The 25203-nt window shown below is 38.4% G+C and overlaps 1 protein-coding gene across 13 annotated transcripts in view; it reads left to right on the top strand.

Moving 5' to 3' along the window:
- TRPS1 (transcriptional repressor GATA binding 1) overlaps positions 1-25203 on the top strand; it is a 213805-nt gene that overhangs the window by 21438 nt on the left and 167164 nt on the right. For 6 of the 13 annotated variants that reach the window (XM_030228437.2, XM_009087684.4, XM_018913216.3 and 3 more), the window contains exons 2-3: positions 17784-17942; positions 21120-22048. In XM_030228437.2, the coding sequence (XP_030084297.1) occupies positions 17906-17942; positions 21120-22048 (966 nt within the window). In that variant the 5' untranslated portion in view covers positions 17784-17905. Of the gene's footprint in view, positions 1-9145; positions 9619-17783; positions 17943-21119; positions 22049-25203 lie in introns of those variants that run through there. The other 7 variants (XM_050970638.1, XM_009087691.4, XM_050970637.1 and 4 more) reach the window with 3 other exon arrangements.

The raw sequence follows: 25203 nt of genomic DNA, 5'->3' as shown, positions 1-25203 counted from the left end.
GATTTCATTTAATCCTGTATTTTTTTTCTCTACTTTCAAATATGATTAAAACCAACGAGAAAGGAAATATTTGAAGTGATTTGCAAAGTTATTTGATTTTTATAAAATTACACGCTGTGATGTGCTGTATGTGCCAAACTTCAGACAGACTTTCAGCTCCTAAATTAAGTACACTTTTTGTTCTGGTTTAAGCCCATTGAGAATTCTGCCTGTTAGGTTTTTCTCTTCTGTGATCATCTTGCGCATAATAGTCTGATGTTGCAGATACTTGCAGGAGCATAGCAAAACTGGTAGCATCATGTATGTGGTTTGATTTTTAATTTATAGTATATTAAAGCATGTTTCTGTCCTGAAAGATGTTATATGAAACTACTGCAGTATATATTAAAACAGTTGCTGGACTCCTAACTAATCTAATATGAGTAACCAAGGTATGCAATAATTAATGCTTAAGGACAAAAAAAGGTTTTCTTTAAAATAGAGAAACATGTATTTAAAAAAATAGACTTTAAATATATACCTTTTAAAATAGGACTTTTGATCAGTGTTAAGGTATAAGTCTACACAGCTTTATCTACTGATTGTGTTTATTTACCTATTTTTTGCCAAAGGTTTAAGTAATGTCACACCGCAGTGTGGTGGAAATGGCTATTCAAACACCTGGGACTGGTTTGTGGAAGTGATGGAATTGGCTACTGCCAGAGGCTTCCTGTGCTGGTGCAGTGACACTGTTCTCCATTTTACATTCTGCTCAGTGACTCTCACTTTCAAAACTAAGATTATCAGAAATAATAAAAAGAAAGGCAACAGAAAGGCAACTTACTTTCCTTTGTATGGATGAAAATAAAGTGTGCGGTAATGAGCTTTGTTACCTCTAGAGGTGATAAACCAAAACAACTGGATGAACAATGCACAGCGATCAACTCACATGTAATTCTTTGTTTAAATTAGTTTTTAATGCAAAACAGGTTTTGTAAATGTCTTTTTTCCCCCCTTCCTGCATACCTCAGGCAGGTATGAATTGATGAGCAATACTTTAAAGAGATTTTTAATGTTTCCTAATATAATTCCAGCTTTCGTAAACCATAAAGAAACTTTCTTACCTAGTAAATACAGAACATGGAATCAAATCTGTACTATGTATCAATATAAAACTATATGTAAATGCAAAAGATGATGTTGAGCTGTGTAACTGTTTGATTAAGAGCATATAGCTGCAGTGTACACAAGTCACTATCCAGAGAAAGGCTCCTCCTTTTGATAAAACTACTACTTTTAAATAATTATTTCCTGAGTTCTCACTTTTCAGAAATACTGTGAAAGCATATGTATTTTCTTTTAACCTCATTGTATGTGTATATTGATGTTTTAGGCCTGCCAGTTTAAATCACTGTTAAAACTAGCGATGTGTAAGTTGAAATCTTACATTAATTAGATTACTTACATTAATATAGATTTTAATCACATCTGTGATTAAAATCTATATTAATGTAAGTAACCATCAGTACAAATAGTGCAATGAAGTTTAAATATGTTGTGTACTTGTTTCTCTTTACTTTCTGAGGTATTTGGCACAAATCATATTATTTCTTTAAATCAGTACTGTGTTGCATTTATTGGATGGTGCATGGCAGAAACAGAAGTGCTGTTTTCAGATTACCTAAATATTTTGTATTTTCCAGATATCCCCTAGTTGGGGTATGGTATTAAGAGACGTTCACAGTAGTTCATAGTATATTCTTCCTACCTTAGTCTACAATTCTGAGCAGATTTTTCATCCTGATCTTCAAATGCTGGGACATGGAGAGAGTCAGCCACAGTTACTTATGTAACACGAGAGAAAATGCCAGGGGGGATTGAGTCCAGGGATTGGAGTTCTTAATATCCTGAGCAAAGGCTGTGGAAATAAGGATGTACGTTTATATTACTTAATTACAGAGCATTAAGAAAATAAGATCAAATCTGGAAGACCTCTTGTAATTAATAATGGCTTTGCTGGAATAGTATCTACCTCCGACTTCGCCAGTGCCTCTTGTGATAAGGGCTGAAAGATACCGTGGGGCTGAGTGTACAGTGCTTTGTGCTCAGTCTGCTCATGGGGTGTAAAACAGTGACAGATGAAGATCCAGGACTATCAACAACAAGTATTTAGCTGAGAACTATTATCAGAAAAAAAAAAAAAAACAACATGGCAAAAAAACCAAAAAAAAACCAACCCAAACCAAAGTTGTCACAGCTGTGTCCTTTTAAGGTCAACACGAAAAAGACTCTTGTCAAGTTGACAGAGGGAGATGACTTACTGATGTAACCCAAGGCAAAAGAGATAAGCAATAAAAATAGTGTTACATTTCTGTTTGATGGAGTGACTTCTCCTGACAGCTTACAGAGAGAACCAAGCAGAGAAATGCACCAAGTTAGTTGCTGTGACAGTGAAGCTGATAAATCACGTAGAAATTTGATTGTGTCAATTCCACTGGGTTTTGGAGCTTGAATTTTGCTATATTTAATAAGGGCTTACATAAAGACATCAAAATATGCCAGACCTTAATTTCACTGAAACAAAACTCTTTTCTACCAGGTAAAAAGGTAAATATAAATGGATAGTTTATTTCTAATAGTGCTCTTCTTTAGCATTCATATGTGCACATAAGGAAACAAAAAATTGATTAGACTTCCAGCACTCAAGCAATCTTTTTATTTGGTAGAAAAATATGCCAAAGATAGAATTATCACTTAGCAAAGGAGATTCCTGGGTAGAAGGGGAATTTACCTCTTTGGACCAGTTCATCATCCTTCCATCTGGTTTCTTTATGGTATGGTTGTTTTTTTGTGCACTTTAAACATGTTTATAGTCATTGTGAACTAATAACTGCTTTTCTAATGTGAGCTCCTATGTAACACAGTGCACCAAATTCTAGCTTGAGCATAGCTTCTGCTGTGTAATATAAAATCTGAGTATCATTAGTGTAGCTGACAGAGCTATAGTTTCAAGGCATTTTAATGACAAGGAGGGCATTATAATCCTCCTCTGCATGTATCCTAATGAATCAGTTTGCTTGCAATAATGATTTTACTTTTCTGAAGACAGCACTTATATTTCCTGCTACATAAAGATTATTTTCTCCTGAAATCTTCTTAATCAACTTTTTCCCCCTCTCTTCTTTAAAAGAGACATTTCAATAGTTCCTTCAAGGCCTGGCTTAGTTTTGTTCCTCTTCTCTGTCAGGGATGACTTTGTGTTCCCTGTGTGCTGGCGAGGTGGGCTGCAAGTGTGCAGAAACCATCAGCCAGGCCAGGAGTGTGGCACCTGCCCCAGGACCTATAGTATGGTCACCTGCCCTGTCATCCTTCTGGGTGAGGACTAGGTAGTGCTTTGGTTTTGAGGTTTTTCAGGTGTGTGTGACCCTTTCCTGGCTTGTTCCTAGTGCTGCTTCCACTGCTGGTTGAGTTTGCAAAGGCAGAGAAGGAGATGGGAGCTGGGCTGTCCAGAGGAGAAGTGAGCTCATTTAATCCAAGCCTGAGTTGCCTCTGAAAGGCACAGTCTGACTGGCCCCCTGCCAGCCCTGGGGTGTGAGCAGGGCATTTTTGGCCAGTGTGGGTGCAGGGAGAGGGCAGGGCCTGGACCCAAAGACAGTGGTGAAGGGCTGGGCAGCGTCTCTTCAGGTCCAGCAGGGCTTAAACCCATGATAAAATTGCACATTTGGATTCTGGATTCTGGATCCTGGATCTGCCCTTGGCACCCTGCCCTTGACTCAGTGACAGCTCTACTCCTGATGAGAAATGTAACCAAATTTTCCTTTGAACTTAGTCAGGGTTACCTTCTCCTCTGTGTGCTTGGTGGTGGAAATCTTAAGTATTTGCATTTTGTCACAAGCAGAAGCAAAAACATCACTATATTTAAAGGGAAAAAAGATGTCTTGTATTATATCAGGCAGAAACAAAATGCTGGAAGGGACTGCCAGATCAATGAGTGTCTAAGAACCCTGGTTCTAGCAGACAGTATGTACTGCAGATAAATAAATAAATAAATAAAAAGATAAATTAATAAATAAGTAACTAAGTACATGTTTAAATGCATTTCAGTGCAGCAGAAAGAAGAAAAAGCAATAGTAATATATTGTGCTAGTGGAGAAGAAGAAGAAACTTGGAACAAATGGCCTGGTATTTACACAGCTAAACCAAAATAATATGTGAAGATTGGTCAGGCCCAAATGAGCCCCATAAAAAGCTTTTTAGGAATTCTAAGAGTTTCATTGGCCAGTTTGACCACATCAGACTTCTCTGTGTAGCCATCTTGGTTTTGGCATTGTGGATTATGTGAGAACAGGGGTGTTGCAACCATCTAGAGAGATGTGGTATTTTCAAGAAGGAGCGGGGAGACAGAGGTAGTATTCTTTCCCCATTGAATTGGAGCAAAAGGTTTATTTTCTTAGAGAGAGCAGCAGGTATCACCCATTACCTGTTTAGCTTCATCCAAAGAGATTAATTTCAGTTGAAAACTGTAACAGTCAGGCTTTTAATGTTTTGTGTTGCAAAAAAACAAAAAAAAGAAAAAGTTTTTTTTTGATGACCAGCAAGGTGTAGTCTCAAAATGCCTGAACTTGATCTATCAGTCTCTATCAGATCTCTACAGATTCTATCTGTAGACTGCTGTCCTACTCAGACTTCATGCACAATTTACTGAAAATAACTTTACCCATATTTTTCCCCCACTTTTAAATGTAGCTCTGTTAGAATCTTCTGGCAAAGCAGTGAAGGGCAACTCTGGGTGTGTCTTGTGAAATCTATGTAGAGGGCTTGAGAATTGCCTTCTCATTGCATTTTTAATTACTAAACTGCCTTCAAAATACAAAAAGAATGTACAATGCCTGCTTGAAATATGGCACAGGCAGACATACAAGGGACTGTTAAGACAGTAGATAGAAAGGATGGCTTTTTTCACAAAAGGTTTATAGTGTTACAGTTAATTCCTGCTGCCAAAGTAAGTAATACATATCTTGTATTTAGTTTGAATGCAGAAGATGGTGTGTTTTTAAAGCTGTTAGCCTTAAAGGGGATGCAGAAGGTAATTATGAAAATATAGAAACAAAAATGATAGAGAGAAAGAGTAATTTTTGCCCCAACTGCTTTTGAGGAAACAGTGCCATTGGCATGTACACTCTTAAGGCATAGTGGTAAGGCTGTGCATACCCTGAAAATGGATTTGTGTATGTTGTCCTGAAGTTCTGTGGGAATTGTGAGCAATGGGTAGCTCTTTGAACATCAACCACAGTATGTAATCCTTTTTATGAAGTGACCCACCTTTATCCTAAAATTAGGTAGAGTTTTTTTGCCTTGACAGCGTCTGGTAGAAGGATGTTTCATAGCCTCACTGCTTTGTCAGTTAAAACCCTTCCTTCTCATTTTCAGCCCAAAGTTAATCATGGCTAGTCTATTTGTTCTAATGCCAACTGGATCCTAAGCTTTTCCCTCCCTAATGTTTACCTGCTGCTAGCAATTGTGTTTCCAGTCTAAATGAGCTTCACTTCTCATATTCATAAAAAGAAGAGCCACATCTTCCGTATCTTCATTAATTTTCATTAAAATTAATCTTTCTTGAACATTTTAAAATGGTTTCCTTAATGCAGTATCATCTATGACATCATACTTACCTGTTTATGCTCAAATTTTTGCCTGGGACATAACACCTTTTAAAGTCTGATTTGGACTGGTTTATATTTGTTATCCACTACTGTGTTGTTTTCTTCATTTTTTTCCTTCTTCAATAACTTTTAATAAAGTGTGAGAGATTGTTATTTCACAGAGCTCGCGCTCTTCCCTATTAGTTTTCATTCCCACTTTGAATACAATTTTCAGTAGTTTTCTGTATATCTCTGTACTTCTCTAGATTGAAGGTATCATAAAACTTTTGTTATCATTCAGTTTCCTTAGTATTTTCTGTATAAACACTTGAGTATTTGTCTTGTTAGATCATCTGTGATGCAGCTGTTTGAAATGAGACTTTTAGACCCTGATGGACTAGTTCAAATGGAAGGAAGCGACTTGAGAATAGTGTAGAAGAGTTTCAGTCTCTGCTTTGTCATTTAGCCTCAAGGCCAGGCTCACTTCTTGATGAGTGTTACAAAAACAGTGTAAACATAGCTATGATATGCCTGTTAAGGAATGGAAGTGATTACTGGATAATGTTGATTTTCTATGGACACAAAGGAAATTATGAGACCATGTTTACTTGCCTAACCATAGGTCTGCCTCTCTTATTTTAATCATCTACTATTCTATTTAAGGAGCCAAAAAAAAAAAAAAAAAAGAAAAAATGGCTTTGTAAACTAGAACAGAAAGTGTCCCTTCAGTATTGCTGAAAGGTGGAGTGCTTTTAGGAAGCATAAGCCAGTGCTGAGCAGTTGCTGATTCTCTCCTGCAGACCAGACTGTGCAGTTCTAATCTGCTGGATGGCGCGTGTTGCGTTTTGTCTGTTCGCTTGAGTTTCTACTGATGGAGTCCAAAGTGCTTCGGAGAACGGTGCCAAACCAGATTTTCTGACGCGCAGTCGGGATGTTGCCAGAGTGAGCATTTGGAGCTGGGAGCTGCAGAAGAGTATCCCACAGTTGGGATGCACCCACGATCTGATGTTGGATTTTTCTCATGTAGCAAAGCAAATAAAGTGCCAGGCTGTCTGCTTCAGAAATGCTGACTGTTGCCACAGTGTCTTATGCTGATAGACTGTTGTTGATGAATCTTTTGAGTATTTGAGAATTCATTTTCTATCAGTGCATTGCAATAATTTTCTTACTTTAACCTTTGTATATTTATAATTACAGGAAGCAGTTTAACTGGCAGTGAGAAGTGTCTGATGCTTTCATGTGGCTTCACTGTTTCCAGCTTGCACAGCATTGCTTTGGCAGTGTGAGCTTGCACATGGTCTTCCTTTTGCTCATCTTGATGCCTAAATTGACACTTCTTCACTTCTTGAACCCCAGTTACAGTGGTCACATGCCAGTTCCAGTACAGCCTAAGATGTATTTCATTTTTGCTGGGTTCAAAGATCAAATTTTCTTGTGATGTTGGGAATTCAGAGCAAAATGCAGGGATCTGCAGAAAATTATTAGCAGCTGGTTACCTGTATAAAGGACGCAGGTTAACTTGAAGGGCCTGTGTGTTCAATTAAATATGTGTACTTACCTGCCATGTAAACAAAAGTCCCTGACTTTAAGCACTCTTTCTGCAGTTGAAATAAAAGGTGGTATGTTTTCTGTTTTGATAGATTTTTTATAGTGAATGTGAATGAAATCAACAGTCACAATGATATTCCCGTGTTTCTCTTGTTCCTCTTACCCACATAGGTCTTTAAAGAAAGAAAAAAAAGAAAAATGGACATTTCTTTAAGTCTGAACAATTTTTAACCTACCTGTGATGAGTGTTAGCATGGGGTCTTTATTCCACTACCTTCAGAGCACTTGCTATTTCTCAGTTTATAGGATGTTTCTGTTGCTGATTTTATTATTTTCATAAAGTTTCTAATGTCCAGTCTCTCATGCATCCCTATTTTTTTCACCCAAATCTGATGTCTCATTCTTTTTGTGTATTTCCAGTGATTTACAGCCATGATTCAAATTGAGACATAATGAGACATTAGGCATTGATATGTCAAGCTGTTAGAAAGACGCAAGGGAGATGGTAATTTTCAGTAATTTTAGAGTCTAATCAAGTGTGTGTTTGTTGCCCAGATTACAGTGTACTTGTGAATTACTCGAGTTCCCTTTAGCTCAGAGGCCAGTAGAGTTCTACGTAGATAAAGTTCAGTTTGAGCTTAAGGAGCCACGTTTTTTAACTCTGGGGTTTGCAGCTTCCAAGCCCCTACTGTTTCCCACATCAGAGTTTGGGAAGCTAGAAGAGCAGGTCAGTGCCCTCGTGGTGTTTCAGGCAGCCCAGCACAGGCAGACAGACCTGCAGCCCCGCCGGAGCCGTCGGTGCTGTGGCAGCGTGTTGCTTCCACCTCCGTGCCTAACCTTTAATTATCCCTGATGCCGTGAGTGTAGTGCAGACTTATTTGTGCAGCTGGAGTGAGACAAGCGTGCCATCTTGTGAGCAGGCAAAATGGCAACTGCTGTGGATTCCGCTGTGGGCGGATGAAGCGTGAGGGTTATGAGCGGAGCTGTTGGATATTTTTGTTTCATATTCAAAGGAGATACAGAGCTTCAACAACTTAGGGTGTAATAGGATGGGAAATCAAATTGATTCTTTAGATCTGGGAGTCACAAAGAGAATTATTTTTCTATTCATAGGCCAAGGCCCATCAAGACAATACGGGATTCAATGATAAAGAGGTTATTTTTTTTTAAAGAGAGACTTGAGTCTATGTTTTGCTGTATCAGTAGATTTTGATGCTGGAGAAGACCCAAGTACTTCACGTACTTCACAAATACATTGGTTTACTGCAGTCTCTGTTCTTTAGGTCATATATGCATATATATGCTCATCTTGTTTTCTACATACAATGGTTGTACGAATGTCTTCTGACATTAAGGTTTTTATCTGTGATCTTGGGCTGTTCTCATTACTCACAAGAAGAGAAGCCACGGCCAAATTATGAAGATAATTTCTAATTTCTCTCATGTATTCTTATTCTTTCAATACATACTGCTTAACAAAAGAATTGTTTAAGAGATGCTTAAATTTAATTGGCTGTGATTTCATCTCTGTCTTCTTCAAAGGGAGGCATCTTTGCTGTATAAATCCGGTTGTACCAGATTTCAGGGGGTAAGAAATTTATAGCTAATACTAATCCCTAAAAATGACTACATCTATTGTGAAACATTCTCTACAGAATTGTCACAGTTTTGGGGTCCTGTATCAGTTAGTCAAGTTATTTTAGAAGCTGGATTCTCTCCTGACTGTTACTGGTACAAAGATAACTTTTGTAGCCTTATGTCTTGTTGTTTATCAGATGAAACTGTTGCAGGAGTAATTATTTACTCTTGACTAATCCCATTTTGGGAAGAATTTGCACGCTGATATGTGGATGAAACATTTATTTCTTGCGTTGTTTGAAAAAGCAGTTGTGGATGTTCTGCAGCTATTCATAGACTGGAAAATTAGAAGCAGCCCTAACTTGGATTGATTGTCATGGGGAGAGCAAACAGCAACAAATTATTGATGGGCATCAGCTAGATGAGCAGAATGACATGATCTGTACTCAGCCAACTGGCTTACATTTGGCAGTCCTTTTATTTATGAGTTGTGGTTATCTCACCCCATCCGTGTTGGACTCTCAGTTTCTCCACCTAATTGGCTGTGTTAATTTGTAGCCCGCACCTTCAGATCTCAGGTACATCCCAAATTCCTTTGCACAAGTTGCAACATTACTTCAAAGAAGGTACTGTTGTAGCCTCTGCAAGTAGTTTTGGGACTTTTTTTAGACTCCAAAATGCCAGTGAACCCATAAGTTCCTTTAATAGTTGCTTTCTTTATAAGTGAAAACACGGCAAAAGCTTTCACTTTTTGTGGGATACATCCCAGTGCAACAAATCAGCTCAACATCATCTTAAAACTAGTGAGGTACTGAATTGGAAATTGAGGTGGCACGAAGGCAGCTCTGAGGAGGAAGACAGGAGCAATGTGGTAAGACTTGCTTGCATACATGGGATTTTTGAGAATGGAAATATGAGTGTAATCTATGGTTGTACCTCTCTGTAATCTTTAGAGAGGTAGTGATATATATATATATATATATATTTTAAAGAACATTCAGGTGCATTATTTCTGGGAAAGAAATATAGTGCCCAACTTATTTCAAAATATATCTTCAATAAGAATAAAACAACTGTTCACTTCTGTTCATCTCTACAGACTGAAGATTTCTACTCTCATTGGTAGTTTTAGTTTCTGTGTCTATGTTGCTGCGTGCAGATTCTGCCACCTATGCCATACTTGTGTTTCTTAAATTACTTATTTATCTACCAGGGGAAAAAAAATTAAATCTTTTTTGTATGTGTTTTATGATCCTGGCAGATTACTGATGTTTAAATTAAATTTCTGATGTCTGCATGGTCCAGGCTAATGTGAGGGCTTTTGGCACCACCCCTTTGTGCAATAAAGAATCAAAGCCAGTAGCGTAAGAAATCTTCTATCAAAAGCTGAAAGCTAGATTCATAAAATCACTTATGCAGGCATTATGAGATTTTCCCATGGAAAGTTTATGTGGGAGTTTGGGAAAAACTGATTCAAGAACAGCATTATTTGCACTATATATATTCATCCAGCAGTCAGCAGGCTGGCGCTGGCATCCCTTGCCAGTTTTAAAGGGTTGCCAGCACTCACGAAGCTGCCGCAAAGCCACATCAGCAGAGTATCAAGGAGTCTTCTTATTCTGCGCCCTCCTTCCCCCTTTTCTGACCAGAATTGAAATGGATAAAACAGAGATCATGCTCCTCAGTGAATGTGTGCACTCGATTCTTACGGCTTTCTGAAAAATGCTACTGTTTTAAAGCTGTTTCGTAACAAATTGTTAAGGTGGAAGCGCTGTAAGACTAGCTTTCTCATCAGCATTTCACTTCATTTCTCAGCTTCAAAAGGAAAATAAGAGATAAAAAGGGCAAATAATAGACAAACCACTCAGAGTGAATCCATTTGCATTCACTTTGGTCTTTTTTTTAATGTATTTTACTTTGGTTTTTTTTAAGAAAGTGGCTCTGTTTCTCAGTCGGTGTGAGGACCATATGATATGTGCTGCAAGAGCCTTTCCTTGTTAATAGGGATGATTCGAATGGCAAGGTAATTCACCACTGCTTTGGCTGGAGCTAATATTGGGCTCCAACATCAGTTCTGTAATTTCTGACTAATGGCCAAGGTTTCTTGAATAGGCACAGCTTTCAGTTTTGTGTAGGGAACACACAATCCAGTCTTTTGTTGTGGTTGCCACTGCTGTTGTTTCTTCCCCATTCACAATGGAGAGTGGGGTTATTTGTGCTGAGTGGAAAAACAGTGCCAAAATTCTGTCTTGCTTATGTTTAATGTGATTTTAATTTTTGTGATAGCCATAAACAGTAAAAGAGATTTTGTAATATGGATCCCCTGTATCCTGATCTCCAAGTCAAGAAGGCATATTGGTGATGAAAGTTTTATCTGTCACAGGCATGTCAAGATGAGTGATTGCTGGATGATTCAACCCAAATGTATAGGAACTGTTTATATAGAGATTGCCAAACAATTTCCATTGCTTTTCTTTTTATCTAAATTCTTGAATAAATTACTAAATAAAATAGTCTGTGTTTGGAATGTGTGGCTGTGGGATATATGGAAACTAACAGCATGTGGGGGGAAAAAAGTTAAAATAGGGAAATATAATAGTTTTGTAAACTTTATGTGAATATAGGTACATCATATATAGACTCAAGGTTCAATTTGCTGATCAAAGCATCCAAATAACTTTGGATTTAATAATGTCGGCAATGAATGCTAATGTATGGAAATTGAAAAGCATGGAGCAACAATAGCTAGCCACGCTTACCAGTATTACCCTGCAGCAGGTAGATTTACATTTTTTTGTTTTGATTTGCAATTGCAGTTTGGAAAATGTGTGTTCTTTTTCCCTTCTTCCATACTTCTGAATGTGGGTTCTCCTGAACAAGCTTAGACAAGATTCGAGCTAAACAATAGGGCAACATAGAACCTTTGAAGGTTCAGTTTGGATAGGTACCCAAAGCCTGAGTCTGCTTTGATGTATGTGGGCTCAACTCCGCTTGCCCTTGGTTGCCCTCTCTTACCTATGTAACTTGTGTCTGGAAACTCTTGCCAAATTTTTTTTAAAAAAAGAAAAAAAAAAAAATTAAGGACATTTTTGCAAACTCATGTTCATCCTGATTCTGCTCTGGCTGGAAAAGTACTACAATAATGCCCTCTCCGGTGATGATTTAATATTACTGTTTAGGTCTAGGCTGTAGACTTCTTCCTCCTTCCCAGTTTCTGAAATTTCAATCCCGTTTCAAATGGGAGGATTTTACCTCTAGTTGGAAACAAAATTATTTGAACTTTTCTGGTATGCTAGCCAAAACCATCCTCTATCTCCCTTGCATCTTTTCTCCCAAGTAATTTATGGTTCCATTTGACTGAGGTTTTGGTCAAGGGAACTCTGATGCCTTCCTCTCATATCACAGACCTCAGCTGGCAGAAAGGGACAGCACATCTCAGACTTGCTTCTCAGTCAGTGGGGCTTTTGCCATTGCCTTCAAGGGAAATAGGATCAGTCCATTGTATTCTAAATGCAAAAGAACAAATGAGTCATTTCTTGTACCCATACCTGATTGCTCTTGCCTAGGAGCCAGGAGGTCACCTTCTTTCCTCACTCTTCATCTGAAGGTAGCACTGTGCTTGCCTTGCCAGTACACTCAACTCAGATTCAGTTCTGAGTCATTTGCAAACTCTAAACTCCCATTGTCTTCAAAGGACATTTGGATTACAGAGAACACTGAGTTTACTCAGGCTGAAAAGAAATTGAAACATATGAGATTGCCACACCTACTAGAAGAGTTTGGCAAGACAGTGGTTGTTTGCCCTAAAGACAGGTTGAACAGTGGAGATGTGATAGATGTGACCACAGCCCAGAACGTCTTTGATTCTTGCTGGTACAAGATTGAAGGAAAACTCTTCTCCATTGGCAAAAAGCAAACTCAAAACACTTATAATATTTCCTTTTTTTTTTTTTTTTCTTTTTTTTTTTCTTTTTTCAGATTTAGATTGTACAGTGAGAGCTATAAGATGTCACTGATACCAGGATCATTGCAGTGTTGACATAGATACTGGTCACTTTTATTGGACGTGGGTATATATAAGACTTCTTTTAAAACAAGTATTAAAATTTTGAGAGATAATTAACGACTACAAACCCTCTTACTGTTCAGAAAGTAAGCTGCTGTCTTAAGCATTGAGGATTAGGAGCAATGTATTTTTCACAGAAGTCGGTGATTCTATCCAAAGGCAGCTGAGCTTTCTCTGAAGGATCAGGTATCTCCAAAAGAGAACACGGGACTAAATGGACCTACAGTTTCATCTAATAGGGAATGTTCTGCATCCCATAAAGTGTAACGACAGATAATTAGTAGAATAACCAGAAGATTTGGAGAGGATGGCAGGCAGGGCTCTCATAAGAGGTGTCAGTCCTAGCAGAAGTCAGTTACTTTATTGCAGTAAGCAAATCAGGCTGGATTCTCTCTGTGGTGCAATAACAGTGGATTGGGGAGCATGCAAAGCAGCATCAATACATAAAAATTAAACTACTTTTAATATACAAAGCTGAGTTTAGATAAATGCAGAACAGAGAAGCAAAGGCATAATATTCTCTGAAAGTGCAGCCTTTTAATGCTGTTTTAGAGACCAATTTACATACAAATAAAATGTCAGCTTATCCCATAACTGTCATGATAAATTGGAGCACTTAGATTTTTGCATGAGATGCTCCTTCTGTACCTTATTAAATTATGGGATCTTGGCCTTCTGCCAAGTGCTAGGGTGATGCTTTCTTTGCTGAAATGCATACAGGAGAGGGATATGGACCTGGGCATCTAGAGAACCCAGGTTCAGTCACTAGCCAAGAGCTCTGCCTGCACATCACCTTGCTCACTTTGAACTTTTAATTTCTCTGTAGATAATATTATTTATCCATAAAATGGCAATGATGTTAGTTTTCCTGTTTCACAAGCTTTGTTGAGTTTTAATTAGTTGTCATGCGTACAGAGTGCTTTTAGGTACTTGATTGGAAGTGAGGGCAAAGTGAATCTTGCCTTGTTGGGCTCTCCCATCCTAGATGGATGGCAGTGGAGGGCAGGTAGGAACAAGCTCTCTGCAGCAGGCCAGTAAGAAATGCAGAACAGCAACCTGCTGTGCTCAGGGACTTGTAAATAAAAGCTGTTTCAGAATTCTTCATTTTGGTTGCAAGATAAGATGCAATTCTCCTTCATGTCACCTCTTTAGATACGTCACCTTTTGACTTCAGTTTCTCCTGAAAGTGTCTGTGTGATTACCTCAGGAGTGGACTTCAAATGAAATAAGTGCCTGGAAGTGGACTTAAACAATCTATTTTGAAATGCCACTCCTAAACTCTTTTGAAATGACCAAGTGTCTGCTTAATACCCATAGAAAAGGTTAGATTTATTCCAGTGGCTAGATGATTACTGATGTGTGCTGTGCTCTGAAGCATAAGGTAATAGAAAAGATCATTGTGAATTAATTCAGTGTGAATTAATAAGAGATTTACCTGATGAGAGTTGTTTGAAGGTGATGGCACTTTGTAGCTGAACAGGATTTAAGACGTCCAAAAGTGCACCTTTAGAGATTTGAGAACAATCGATGTTGGGAAAGTAAATGTAAATGGGAAGGAGCAAGCTTGAACAGACCACAGCTCTTTTCACTTGTCTCTTTGTTGTAGACTTCGTGGGGAAAAAAATTGCAAATAGCCCTCGGCATATTGGTGATCAGGGGCTAAACTGAAGAGCCTGAAAATGCAAAGGAGTAGGAGAGGAGGAGAAAAAACAACAGTGTTTTGCTGCAATGCTGTTCTACTAATGTGATGTTTTCTTCTTCTACTAATACATGGTTTTCTCCTTATGCTTTTTAGATTGATGAAGCTATCATAATTTCAGTGGAGCATGTGGAGTATAAAATATCAAAAAGATGCATTTTGTCCAATTACAATGTCTGATCCTACCTAATTTTATTGATACGAGGAATCATGTTCTACCTTAGCAATTTCAGGCAGGAAAGAGTGGACATGCAGTTTTAGGGCTCACAAAAAAACATATTTAGATTAAAAACTACTTTGGAATTAACTTGTCAGTTGCTTAGAGCTGTGACATCTTTTGTCCTGTATGGTGTGTGAAGACACTTGTGCCAAAGCACAAGGAAAGGAGGTGGTCCTGTTGAAGAGGCAGTTGCTTGTCATTAAGCTTATTCTGCCCTCCCACGGTTTAGGGCCTGATTCTTGGGTTCCTTACATCAAAGGAGTTGTTCTTTCCTTCACTTCTCAGCAGAGAAAAGTTAGGGAGGGCCATGTGTTAGTTGTTTGCTGGCAGGCTTGCTCTGAGAACCACGAGCAAAAGTGGCAGAGAAGCATCGTGTGTGACTGCCTCCTGCTCTGTGTCCCAGCCGGAGGTGGTGGGGATGTGAAGTTGTACATCTCTTTTCTGTTTTTTCTTTGAGCAAGTGTCCACAAGGGAAGGTAGAAGGGCAGCAGCTTTGGCCAGTCCTCTACCTCTGTGTCTGAGTCTGGGGTAGTTGGCATCTAATGTAATCTAATTTTCAGTAATTTCAGCATTTTTACCTGGAGTTTCCAGTGTTATTTACAGGGTTTTTAATTTTTTTTTTTTTAACACTTAAATTAGAAAACATGGCAGGTCTTTGAATTGTGGGCTGTAGTAATGAGCTCGTTAACTTTCTGGTTGTGCTGGGCGCAGGTCTGGGCCAGCCCGGCGGGACAGGCTGCCGAGGAGGGCGGGCTGGGTGCCGGGTGGCTCCCCAGGGACGGGGCCGCCGCCGAGACGCTTTCCCAGAAATTCAGTCTCAAAACAGGAGCTCGCTGGCCTCGTGTGCCTTACAGCTGCTCGAGAGAGAGTAGGGAGGAGGCTCCGCATTGATTAGGACTTTATGTGCTTGATAGAAGCCGGCACTTTGAACACTTAGGGGTTTTTATATGAAGAACAGCAGACGGTCTTTGTAGTCTATTTATGTGTAATAAACTGGGTTTTATTTTGAGTCTTGGGGTTTTTTTTTCTGTTTTTCTTATTTTTTTCCTTTATTTTTTATCTTTTGTGAAAGAAAAAGAAGTCTAAAAAGGAGCTAGATTAAAACCTCAGCATCATTTTCCCATGCAGCTATAGCAAGTATCCTGCGATCTCACATGATCGGCTGTCCTGCTGGAGTGGAGTGTGGGAAGGTGTCAAAATATGTCTCTCAATCTCTCAAATTTTTTTTTTTTCTTAAAAGGGAAAGCCAGATGAATGCCAAAAGCACTGCTCCCTTCTCTAGCCCTGCAGTAACAAACTACATGAGTGTACGTTATTAAGATGATAAAGATTAAATTTCTAGTTACTAACGTGCTATCACAACAGCAAAGGGGGAAAAATCTTGAAAAAATTATGAAAATTAGTCTGATGGTCTCCTTTTAATAATAAGATCACTCCCAACCCCAACAGACAGTGTAGGCTGGAATTCCACAGGGCTTTTTTGTGGTCCTAATGATTTTAATAATACTTTGTGCTATGTAGCACCTTTCATTAGAGGATCACAAAGTGCTTTACAGTCACTAATTAATTAAGCCTCACAACACTCCTGTGAGATAGGTAAGTATTACACATATATTAAGCTGAGACACTGAGAGTTAATGATTTTTTGCTGCATTATTCTGGGAAAATGATTGATGTTCAAGCGCCATATGTGCATTATATGTCTTTGTGTGGGTGTGTAATATATATGAGTGTAAAAGTATTAATTTTACTATCCCTTAACAAAGATGTCCTAGTTGAGCCTGTTGAATATAAATGTGTATTTTCATTTAACTTTTTGTTGCTGCAGCGTATTGACTGATAATATCACAGTCTTCATATACCCTTGACTCAGTTTGCTCTTCGTCTGCTTGTGCATCTACTTGTACAAAGATTAGTCAGTGGCATCTCATAAAATTCAAGCATATTTCTAGATGGATTATTCTGTTAAAAAGAGCGTATGACTAAGGTCTGACCTAAACCTGCAGCACAAGCACCAGGCAACAAGCATTCTGTTGCAATAGGCTTTGATGACAAGCCATCACATTCAGTAAAAGTAATGAGCAACAACAATGACCCGCTGGGGAGCTGGTGATCAGCAGGTAATTAACCATTATCTTCACCACTCTTACGAAACTATTGATTACCAGAATTTGGTTTTTTTCTTTTTTTTTTAAAGAAGTACAGCAATCACTATGGTAATTCATTATCCTGAATTTACAAACTGATTTTAGCAGAAGTTTTTGTTTCCAGGGATAAACTGATGTGAGTGACTGTTGAACAGAAAATTGCAGATGTTTGAACCACGTAGAGTAGCCTGGGCTGTTTTTGAGGGAGAGTACATATAGCTGCAACCTGGGCCTTATCCAAAATTCCCTCAGCTCGAGAAGTCCTTTCATTCACCTCAGGCTTAGTAGTTCTTTTATTTTGGGCAGATCACTATTTTCAGCGCTGAAAAGCCAGGTCCCAAAGCCTGTTCTTCACTTGGCTTCTTTACTAGCACCCAGCAAATGTGCTTACTATTGCGATGGCACCGCAGAGATGTGGGAAGTTGTCTGCTAACAACAGAAAGTAGCACCACTAATTTTGTTTGAAGTGGAACACAAGGCAGCCAGCAGAGGTTAACTTACAACAGCTGATGTTATTAGTTATTTAGATGCCATTAACTATCCCATTAGGCCAGTCCCATGATGATGCATGTGAATTTTTAAGACACTTTCTTTCTACAGCTCATTTTCAACAGTTACTTTAAAGTTGTTTTAGACTTTGTGTTTGGTAAACATTAGCTCTGAGATATTTTTTGTCTTTTTGTGTGAGTGTGTGTGCGTGCAGGAGCCCGTGTGTCTGAGGAGAAGAGAGCTATGGGATTTCTTGTGTTGGAGGGAAATAGAGAACAGCAGACTCTATTTGTATAGTGTCTAGTAATAGATGCATGGGAATGTACAACAGGTATAATAATGTTTTTAAGTGAACACCATATTTTGAATACATAATTTAGGAAGGAAAACCTTTTTTTTTTGTTTTGTTTTGCAGATATACAGATCAGCTCTCAAAATGTCTTCTGTGTCTTCCGTGCATCTTCTAAGACAATTGCATTAGCCCGCCTGCTAGTTGACTAATAGAATTAATAATTGTAAAAAGCACTCTAAAGCCACATGCCTTATGAAGTCAATGCTGGGTATGATTTTACAAGTATGTGATCTATTTTTTCAAGTGAAATTGTTAACCGAAAACGTTCTTGGCACACAATAAAACATTGTGCAATCTGTTATTTGTCTTAGAGATAATAATTTCAGAGTGGCTATATTCTTTCTGTATCTAACTTATGACTTGCTAAGGGATGGTTTCTTCAATTTAAGAGTATTGCAAATGTAGTTTTATTTACATAATACGTCTCTGAAAAATGATAGTGGTGGAATTTTGACAACAAAAAAATCCCTGTGTCTTTTCTTACTGTCCCCTTGTGTGGATATCAGATAAATGACAGATGATTTTTCAAAAGCTAAAAGGAAAAAGAAAGGAAAATACTTTTAAATTCAACTTAAGGAAGTCAATGTTATCTTCTTTCTTTTTTCTTTTCTTTCTCCAAATGTAGAATATTGCATGAAAAAGCTCCGTTAGGCAGATAGGTTTCCTTTTTCCCCCTCCATTAACAACCCATACTCACAAATGTATTGGGAAAATTAGAACTAAAGTAGCGAGATCTACTGTCCAGTTAGCCTGTAGAGAGTCTAGATTTTTCTTTTCTTTTCTTTTCTTTTTTTTCTTTTCTTTTCTTTCTTTTCTTTTCTTTTCTTTTCTTTTCTTTTCTTTTCTTTTCTTTCTTTTCTTTTCTTTTCTTTTCTTTTCTTTTCTTTTCTTTTCTTTTCTTTTCTTTTCTTTTCTTTTCTTTTCTTTTCTCTTTTCTTTTCCATTTAAAGGGACTTTTTCTGTCCTTTTGTCTGACTCTCTTCTGTCAGTTGTCATGAAGATAGCAAATCTCTAAGCTTTCCTTATCTGCCAAAAATATCTGTAACAAAAACATTTTAGAGCATTGCATTTAGTCTCGTTTAATTTTGACTGAGGTAACAGTCATGATGTTTACTTTCTCGATTTCTGATTTTTCTTCACTGTGCAGTCAGGACTTCTTTCTCTGTCATCTGCCATGAATTGCATTTAAATGGAAGTTACTTCAAAAATGGTTTGGGATGTGCAACCAGGAGAAGAGTACATACTTAGATGAACACCTACCAGAGATACTCACAGATATTTTTAGTGTGTGTTTACCAAGAGCATTCATGGAGTCTCACAGAGAAGTAGCACTGCTGAAAGGCTGACGGCAATCTTTATACCTTGAATTAGATATGTTTGCATGTTGTTTTAGTAGGCTGAGTGTATATTGTAATAGTTCTCTTACCACAGCAGAAAATATTTCTTTTCTCTGAGTCCTGAGTGACTTCATGGTTCAAAGTTATTGGAAAAAAGAGTCCAATTTAATTCACACGTCCCCTGGTAGGTGTAGATGATATTAAAGAGAAGACATTTGGTTCCCAAGCATACATGTCTTCTACAGTAAGGAATCACAGTAGGCATTTAAGAAACCTATTAAGACCACACGGAGTGTCAAAATTTCTGTAACATGAGCTGGCATTCTGTGTGAAAGCCGCCTTGCTGTAGCCCATGCTGCCTGTGGATCAGCTCAACCACAAAGACAACAGAGCCAGCCCAAGACACAAGTTGAACATTTCCCCTAAGAAGTTGTCTGTTTTTATCAGCAGAGCATATAGTGCCCTTTCATGTGGAGCAGATGTAAATAAGAGGATGTACAGATGCCTGTTCTTTTATTTTTAACCTCTGTCCCCAGCCCTGCTTCTCAAAGTACAGTTTTGTGAAGGTCGTCCACGGCTTTCAAAGGTCTGGGTGCAGCACCATTTGGAGCACAGCAGTGCTGCTCCCAGAGTCGCCAGGTGGTCCTCTCTTGGCAGAGCAATGTATATCTCCAGTGCCTCTGTAGGGCCAGGCTGGGGCTGGCCTGGGAATGGGGGCTCAGACTTCAGTCTGTAGCTCACATCTCATGTGTGGTACTGCAGGCTGCTGCCACCAGACCACACACAATTTGGCAAAGAGAAACATCCATCCTTGTATGCAGCATTGGCAAAGATTAAGAGCATAGAAAAGTTGGGGCACATCTGTCTTCTGCCCATAGTTAGCATGTGAACACAAATGGATCAAACCAGCTGGTGATGAATATCAAATCCAGAACCACACAGTTGAGAAAGCAGGGGAGTTTAATATATACATTTTCTCTTAAATAGAGTCGGGAAGGTGAAGTGAATGAGGAATTTGACTTAGTACCTGCGTAGTGTGTTTGCTTGTCCTCCCATAACCTCCCCTGTTCAGAAAGCAGCTAACTCATCGGTGGCATACTTCCCCTTTCTCTCTGATCCTTGTTGCTGTCCTGTCTCAGCTTTCTTAAATGGGTCCTGGAAGTGTACATGGAGATTTAGCAGCAGTGGCTATGTCTGCAAGGAAGACTGAAAGGTTTGGCTGATGAGATCCATGTGGATTCCAGGTGTTTTCAGGGCAGATCCTGGCTCAGCCACACAGTGATGTCAAATGTCTGGATCCAGGCCTGTAAAGTTTTATTGACAACGGGTTTCCTAATAAAGTTAGTTTTTCTTTGTTTGGCAAATAGAACTAATTACATGAATAATGGACTGTGGGGCTAGACTCTAGAATATCCGTATAATCCTGTTTGAAGTTTATGGGCAGTAGGAGGGGGAACTTTTGCTATATGGAAACTGATACCTGCTTAGAAAAATACTTTCTCTGAAACCTCAAGTACTTACTCTCCTAAATCTGTTTTCTTCCTAATAACTTAAATTCTTCTTAAGATTATGTCTTTTAGGTCTATTTTTGCAAAGCTCTTTTATATATGAATGTACTGTGTATGAACATTAGACTTCAAAAGTTTATTTTTCCCCTTAGTTTTAAAAAATTATTTTAAAAGAAGCATTGATTCAAAATTCTTCCTGCCAGACCATTATCACCCCAAAAGTTAATGAAACCTGCATTCACTGATTCTCATGGAAGTGGTTTTTTAGGTTTTTTACAGTTCTCTTTTTAGTTAAGTTTAGTCTCAGTGTGCTAATTTTTTAAAAGTTTTCTGCATAGCTTAAGAACCTGTTCAACAAAAATTTTCTGAAAAGTTTATGTACTCAATGTATTCATGTAGTTTAGAATGCTTTTAAAAGTGTCAGATTTATAATCTGTTACATATCTTGTATATCTTGAATAATTCTATAGGTTTTTTTTCCTTTTTTTTTTCTTTTTTTTTTCCTCTTTTATTTTTTTTTTTTTTCTCCTTTCTTATTTCTTTTTCTGTGGTAGATATGGTCCGGAAAAAGAATCCCCCTCTAAGAAACGTTGCTAGTGAAGGTGAGGTACAGACCCTTGAGTCTACAGGTACTGAAAGTGAAGAGTCTGGAAGGAAAAAAGAATTTTCTGCAGAGCAGATGCAAGAAAACACTGACCAGAGTGATGCGGCAGAGTTAAGTAACAAGGAGGAACTTTGCATGCATGTCCAAGAGCCATCTTCCAGTGTTAAAAAGGACTTGAAAAGCTCAGTGCTGAGTGAAAAGGCTGGCTTCAATTATGAAAGCCACAATAAGGGAGGAAATGTTCCATCCTTCCCTCATGATGAGGTGACAGACAGAAATATGCTGGCTTTCTCATCTCCAGCTGTTGGGGGAATCTGTGAGCCCTTGAAGTCTCCTCAAAAATCAGATGCAGATGACACCCAAGATGTGGTCTGTACCCCGTCAGGAGATGCAGCGGAGACAAATGAGGAGCATCAGATGTCGCCAAAAGCTTCAGATGAAACAGTGCAAGTGCAAAGTGGTCAAACTGATGGCCAAGGCTCAAGCCCGGTCCCCATGGCCTCAAAAAACCCACAAGTGCCTTCAGATGGGGGTTTAAGGCTGAACAAATCAAAAGCAGATTTGTTGGTAAATGATAATCCAGATACAGCGCCTCTGTCTCCAGAGCTTCAGGACTTCAAATGCAACATCTGTGGGTATGGTTACTACGGGAACGACCCCACAGATCTCATCAAACACTTCCGCAAGTACCACCTAGGACTGCACAACCGCACCAGGCAGGATGCTGAGCTCGACACTAAAATTTTGGCTCTCCACAACATGGTGCAATTCAGCCACTCCAAAGACTTCCAGAAAGTCAACCGCACTGTGCTTTCAGGGGTACTGCAGGACATCAGTTCCCAGAGGCCTGTCCTATTAAATGGGACTTATGATGTGCAGGTTTGTATGCTCCCAGCCTCCCCGCTTCTGCTCGCTGCCTTCTCAGCTGCAAAGCCAGATCTTGCAAAGCCTGTCCTACCTACGTGATTACTGTATCTCATATAACCTGCTTAAGCCTCTAGAACCGTTTTGGTCTATTTTAGCCAGGCTTTCTGCAAGTCTCCTGAAAGGTCTGTGTACAGTAGAGGAGTATTTGGCTTTTTGACCAGTGACATTTCTGTGTAGGATTTAGTCGTTATAGTAATCAATAGCAAGAGATCTTATTCAGCAAACGGGCAAACGGCTGAATTGGTAATCACATCTGAAGGATTTACTGTCACAGAAAGAAAAGAGCAAATAATAATGAAAAATAACAACCAGATAGACAAAAGACAGCAGCTGGAAATTAAAAATGTAATCCTAAATTATCATCTGCTGGGAGTCAAGATTTGGCTTATTGATTCTTTATTAAGATAAAATAAATGGCAAGTCTTGGCAGCTCTGAAGTTGTCTAGTGCCAGGAAAACAGGATACACAATGGATATTTAAAACATTTCAAAAAGTAACAGTAATCCATGCTGTCCTTCATGTTAGTAAGCCTGTAAGAAAAGGATTATTGCCTCTGTCATCTAGTTGAAGTAGGAAAAAAAAACTACAGATACTGCTGGGAAAAAAATCTCATTTTTACCATGAAAGAGTGAACTCAAAAGTTTTTCATGGACTCCTTGTTACTTTCTTATCAGCTAGTATTTAATTAGTATAAAAAAATTGATGGTGCTTTAAAAAAATGCTTTTGGACTTTTGGAACTGAGAGATACAGTAAGATATTTCAGTATTCTATATGATATAAAAATTCAGCTTTTAAGAAAAATCAAACCAAAGTAACGAAGTTTGCATACAATGCATGCTCAAATGTTCATCCATTTTCAAGTGACTGCGTACATGGAAACATTGTAGTACTCTCCATAAAAAAGTAGAAAGGTGGAAATTATGCTTGCAGAAGCCATAGCTATAGGAAAGAAATTTTGCAAGACAGGTTCAGATGGCTAATGTCTAACATCAAGGAAGAAACCAAAACCAGAAAACAAGTCAGGAACTTGAAGCTTTTCAAATTATTTAAACTTTCCCTCTTTTTAAAGAAACTCTACAATTTCTTTGTGGAACAGCAAATCAAACTAAGGTTGTTACTATGTGTAAAAGTTGCAATCTTTGAACTGCTGTCTTACTAAAAGATCACTGTCTCATGTCAGACACTCTGTCCTGTCAAACTCTGATTAGAAAGCAAATACGTGATGTAGTTAAAAGAGGTTAGAAGTGAATAATGTCAGATTGTGAAATGATGATTTATAATTAGCACATAGTATGATGTTAATACCTGGATTTCCTGCTATAGTTTCAGTTTGCTGACTCCAGGGACAGCATCTTAGAGCAACTGATCCATGCTGTCAGGAAGACATTCAAACTGGAACAGCTCAGACATACAGTATAGAGGAATTTGAGTTTCTAAACACACTTTCATTTCCTCCAAACAATTGTTTCGTTAGGTCCTTAGTTATTTATAGGAAAGTTTATGCTTGATTAGAATGAGCTGGACGCTTTTCCTTTGCAGTGCTTTCAGAAATAAAACAGATGTGTGAGCTATCTCAGTTTGAACTGATAGAATGAGAAATAAAACAGCTGAACCTAGACTATACTTGTCTACTAAACTCTGGCAGTAAGATACTGCAGGGGAGACAAAAAGCGGTAGGAAACAGTCCATAGATAATCTACTTAAGATCAGTCTTTTCTCAGACAAAAAACATTTTCCAAAATAAACCAGACATCCTATACAATGTTGGCTGTTTATTTGAAAGAAAAAAGCCCTGCACCTAGAAACTTAGTTTTTAAGGGTGCTAGTTTTCCCTGGTCAGTTTGGGAATAGAAGATTAAATAAGCTTTGTGACACATGCCATACTTCATCAATTGCACGTGCACCAGGCATTGATCCAGAACATGTCAGAGGAAAAGTAACTGATTAATATTTTTATGCTTTCTCCTCCCCCACTCCTGATTCTTAGCAGCTTTGCGAGATTCACAAACAAAGTAAAAGAACAATTGAAAATCCCTTTTGCATTCACACATGTTCATATTACTCCTGTATCCATTTTGAAGGTTTTTTCTCATGCATCTGGATGGCTGGCATCTCCCACTACAACAAGGGGTCGTATTGATTGGTGCTCCAGTTAAAATCAGTTCAGTCAAACTCCTGTATAACATGAGAGGGAACTGAACTTGAATAAGAATAATTGGTTCATGTTAACACTATTATTTTATATAGGTACTGGGCTAAATGAAAATAGTCCCTTTGTAATTAGCTTGAAATAGTAATGAACTGGGCTTAGGATCTGATTTATTGATCCTCTTGCTCTTAGCAAACGGTTCTGTTGTAGCTAGGCTGGAAGTTATCGATAGATTTATGGTCTCAGGCCATGGAACTGGGCACAGAAGCCAGAGGATGAAGATGACTGACTTTGATCTGGCTCACAATACTCAGTTGGAGATGATGGTATATGAGTATCTGTAGCAGTGAGGGATGCTATGGAGCCCCATAGTTTGCATTCATAACAAAGGCAAACAAAAAGCAATGGGAAAATGTCTGAGTGCAGGAAAATGCAGTGTTATCTATCCTATCTGTAGAGATCTAGGGATGTGGTCCATTTGCTGAGAGCCTGGAAAAAGAAATCAAATGTGTTTTTGGACTTGTATCACAGAAGTGAAGTTAAACCTCACCCACAGCCAAAAAACACCCTCCCAACCCTCAACGCAGTTTTTAGGGGGCGTAATCAGCAAAACTGGGGTTATACATGTGGTTTCACATACAGGTATTCAAATATTGGGAGTGTGTTTTGTCGTACCTAAAGAGAATTTGTCTGGGAACTGTGTAAATAATCCAGTCTTTCTGGCATTCCTATTGTGCAGATTTTAACTTGATATGAATATTTAATGCAGCAAGATTCCTTTGTCTTTTTAGAAAATGTTATTTTCTGTTGAAAATCTCCTGTACTCTTTATTCTCATTTTTCTCTTCAAAGGTTTTTGGTTCATTGAGTTATAATAAATTCCATAGGATTGGGTAAAATCACTCAGCTGTTTCTGGGAGATTAACTTTCTTGCCAGTATAGATTTCAGAAAACATTC

Source organism: Serinus canaria, chromosome 2, assembly GCF_022539315.1.
Source record: "Serinus canaria isolate serCan28SL12 chromosome 2, serCan2020, whole genome shotgun sequence".
NCBI classification, from domain to species: domain Eukaryota; kingdom Metazoa; phylum Chordata; class Aves; order Passeriformes; family Fringillidae; genus Serinus; species Serinus canaria.
Note: the sequence above shows the minus strand (reverse complement) of the source record. Positions and strands in the feature narration are given on the sequence as shown.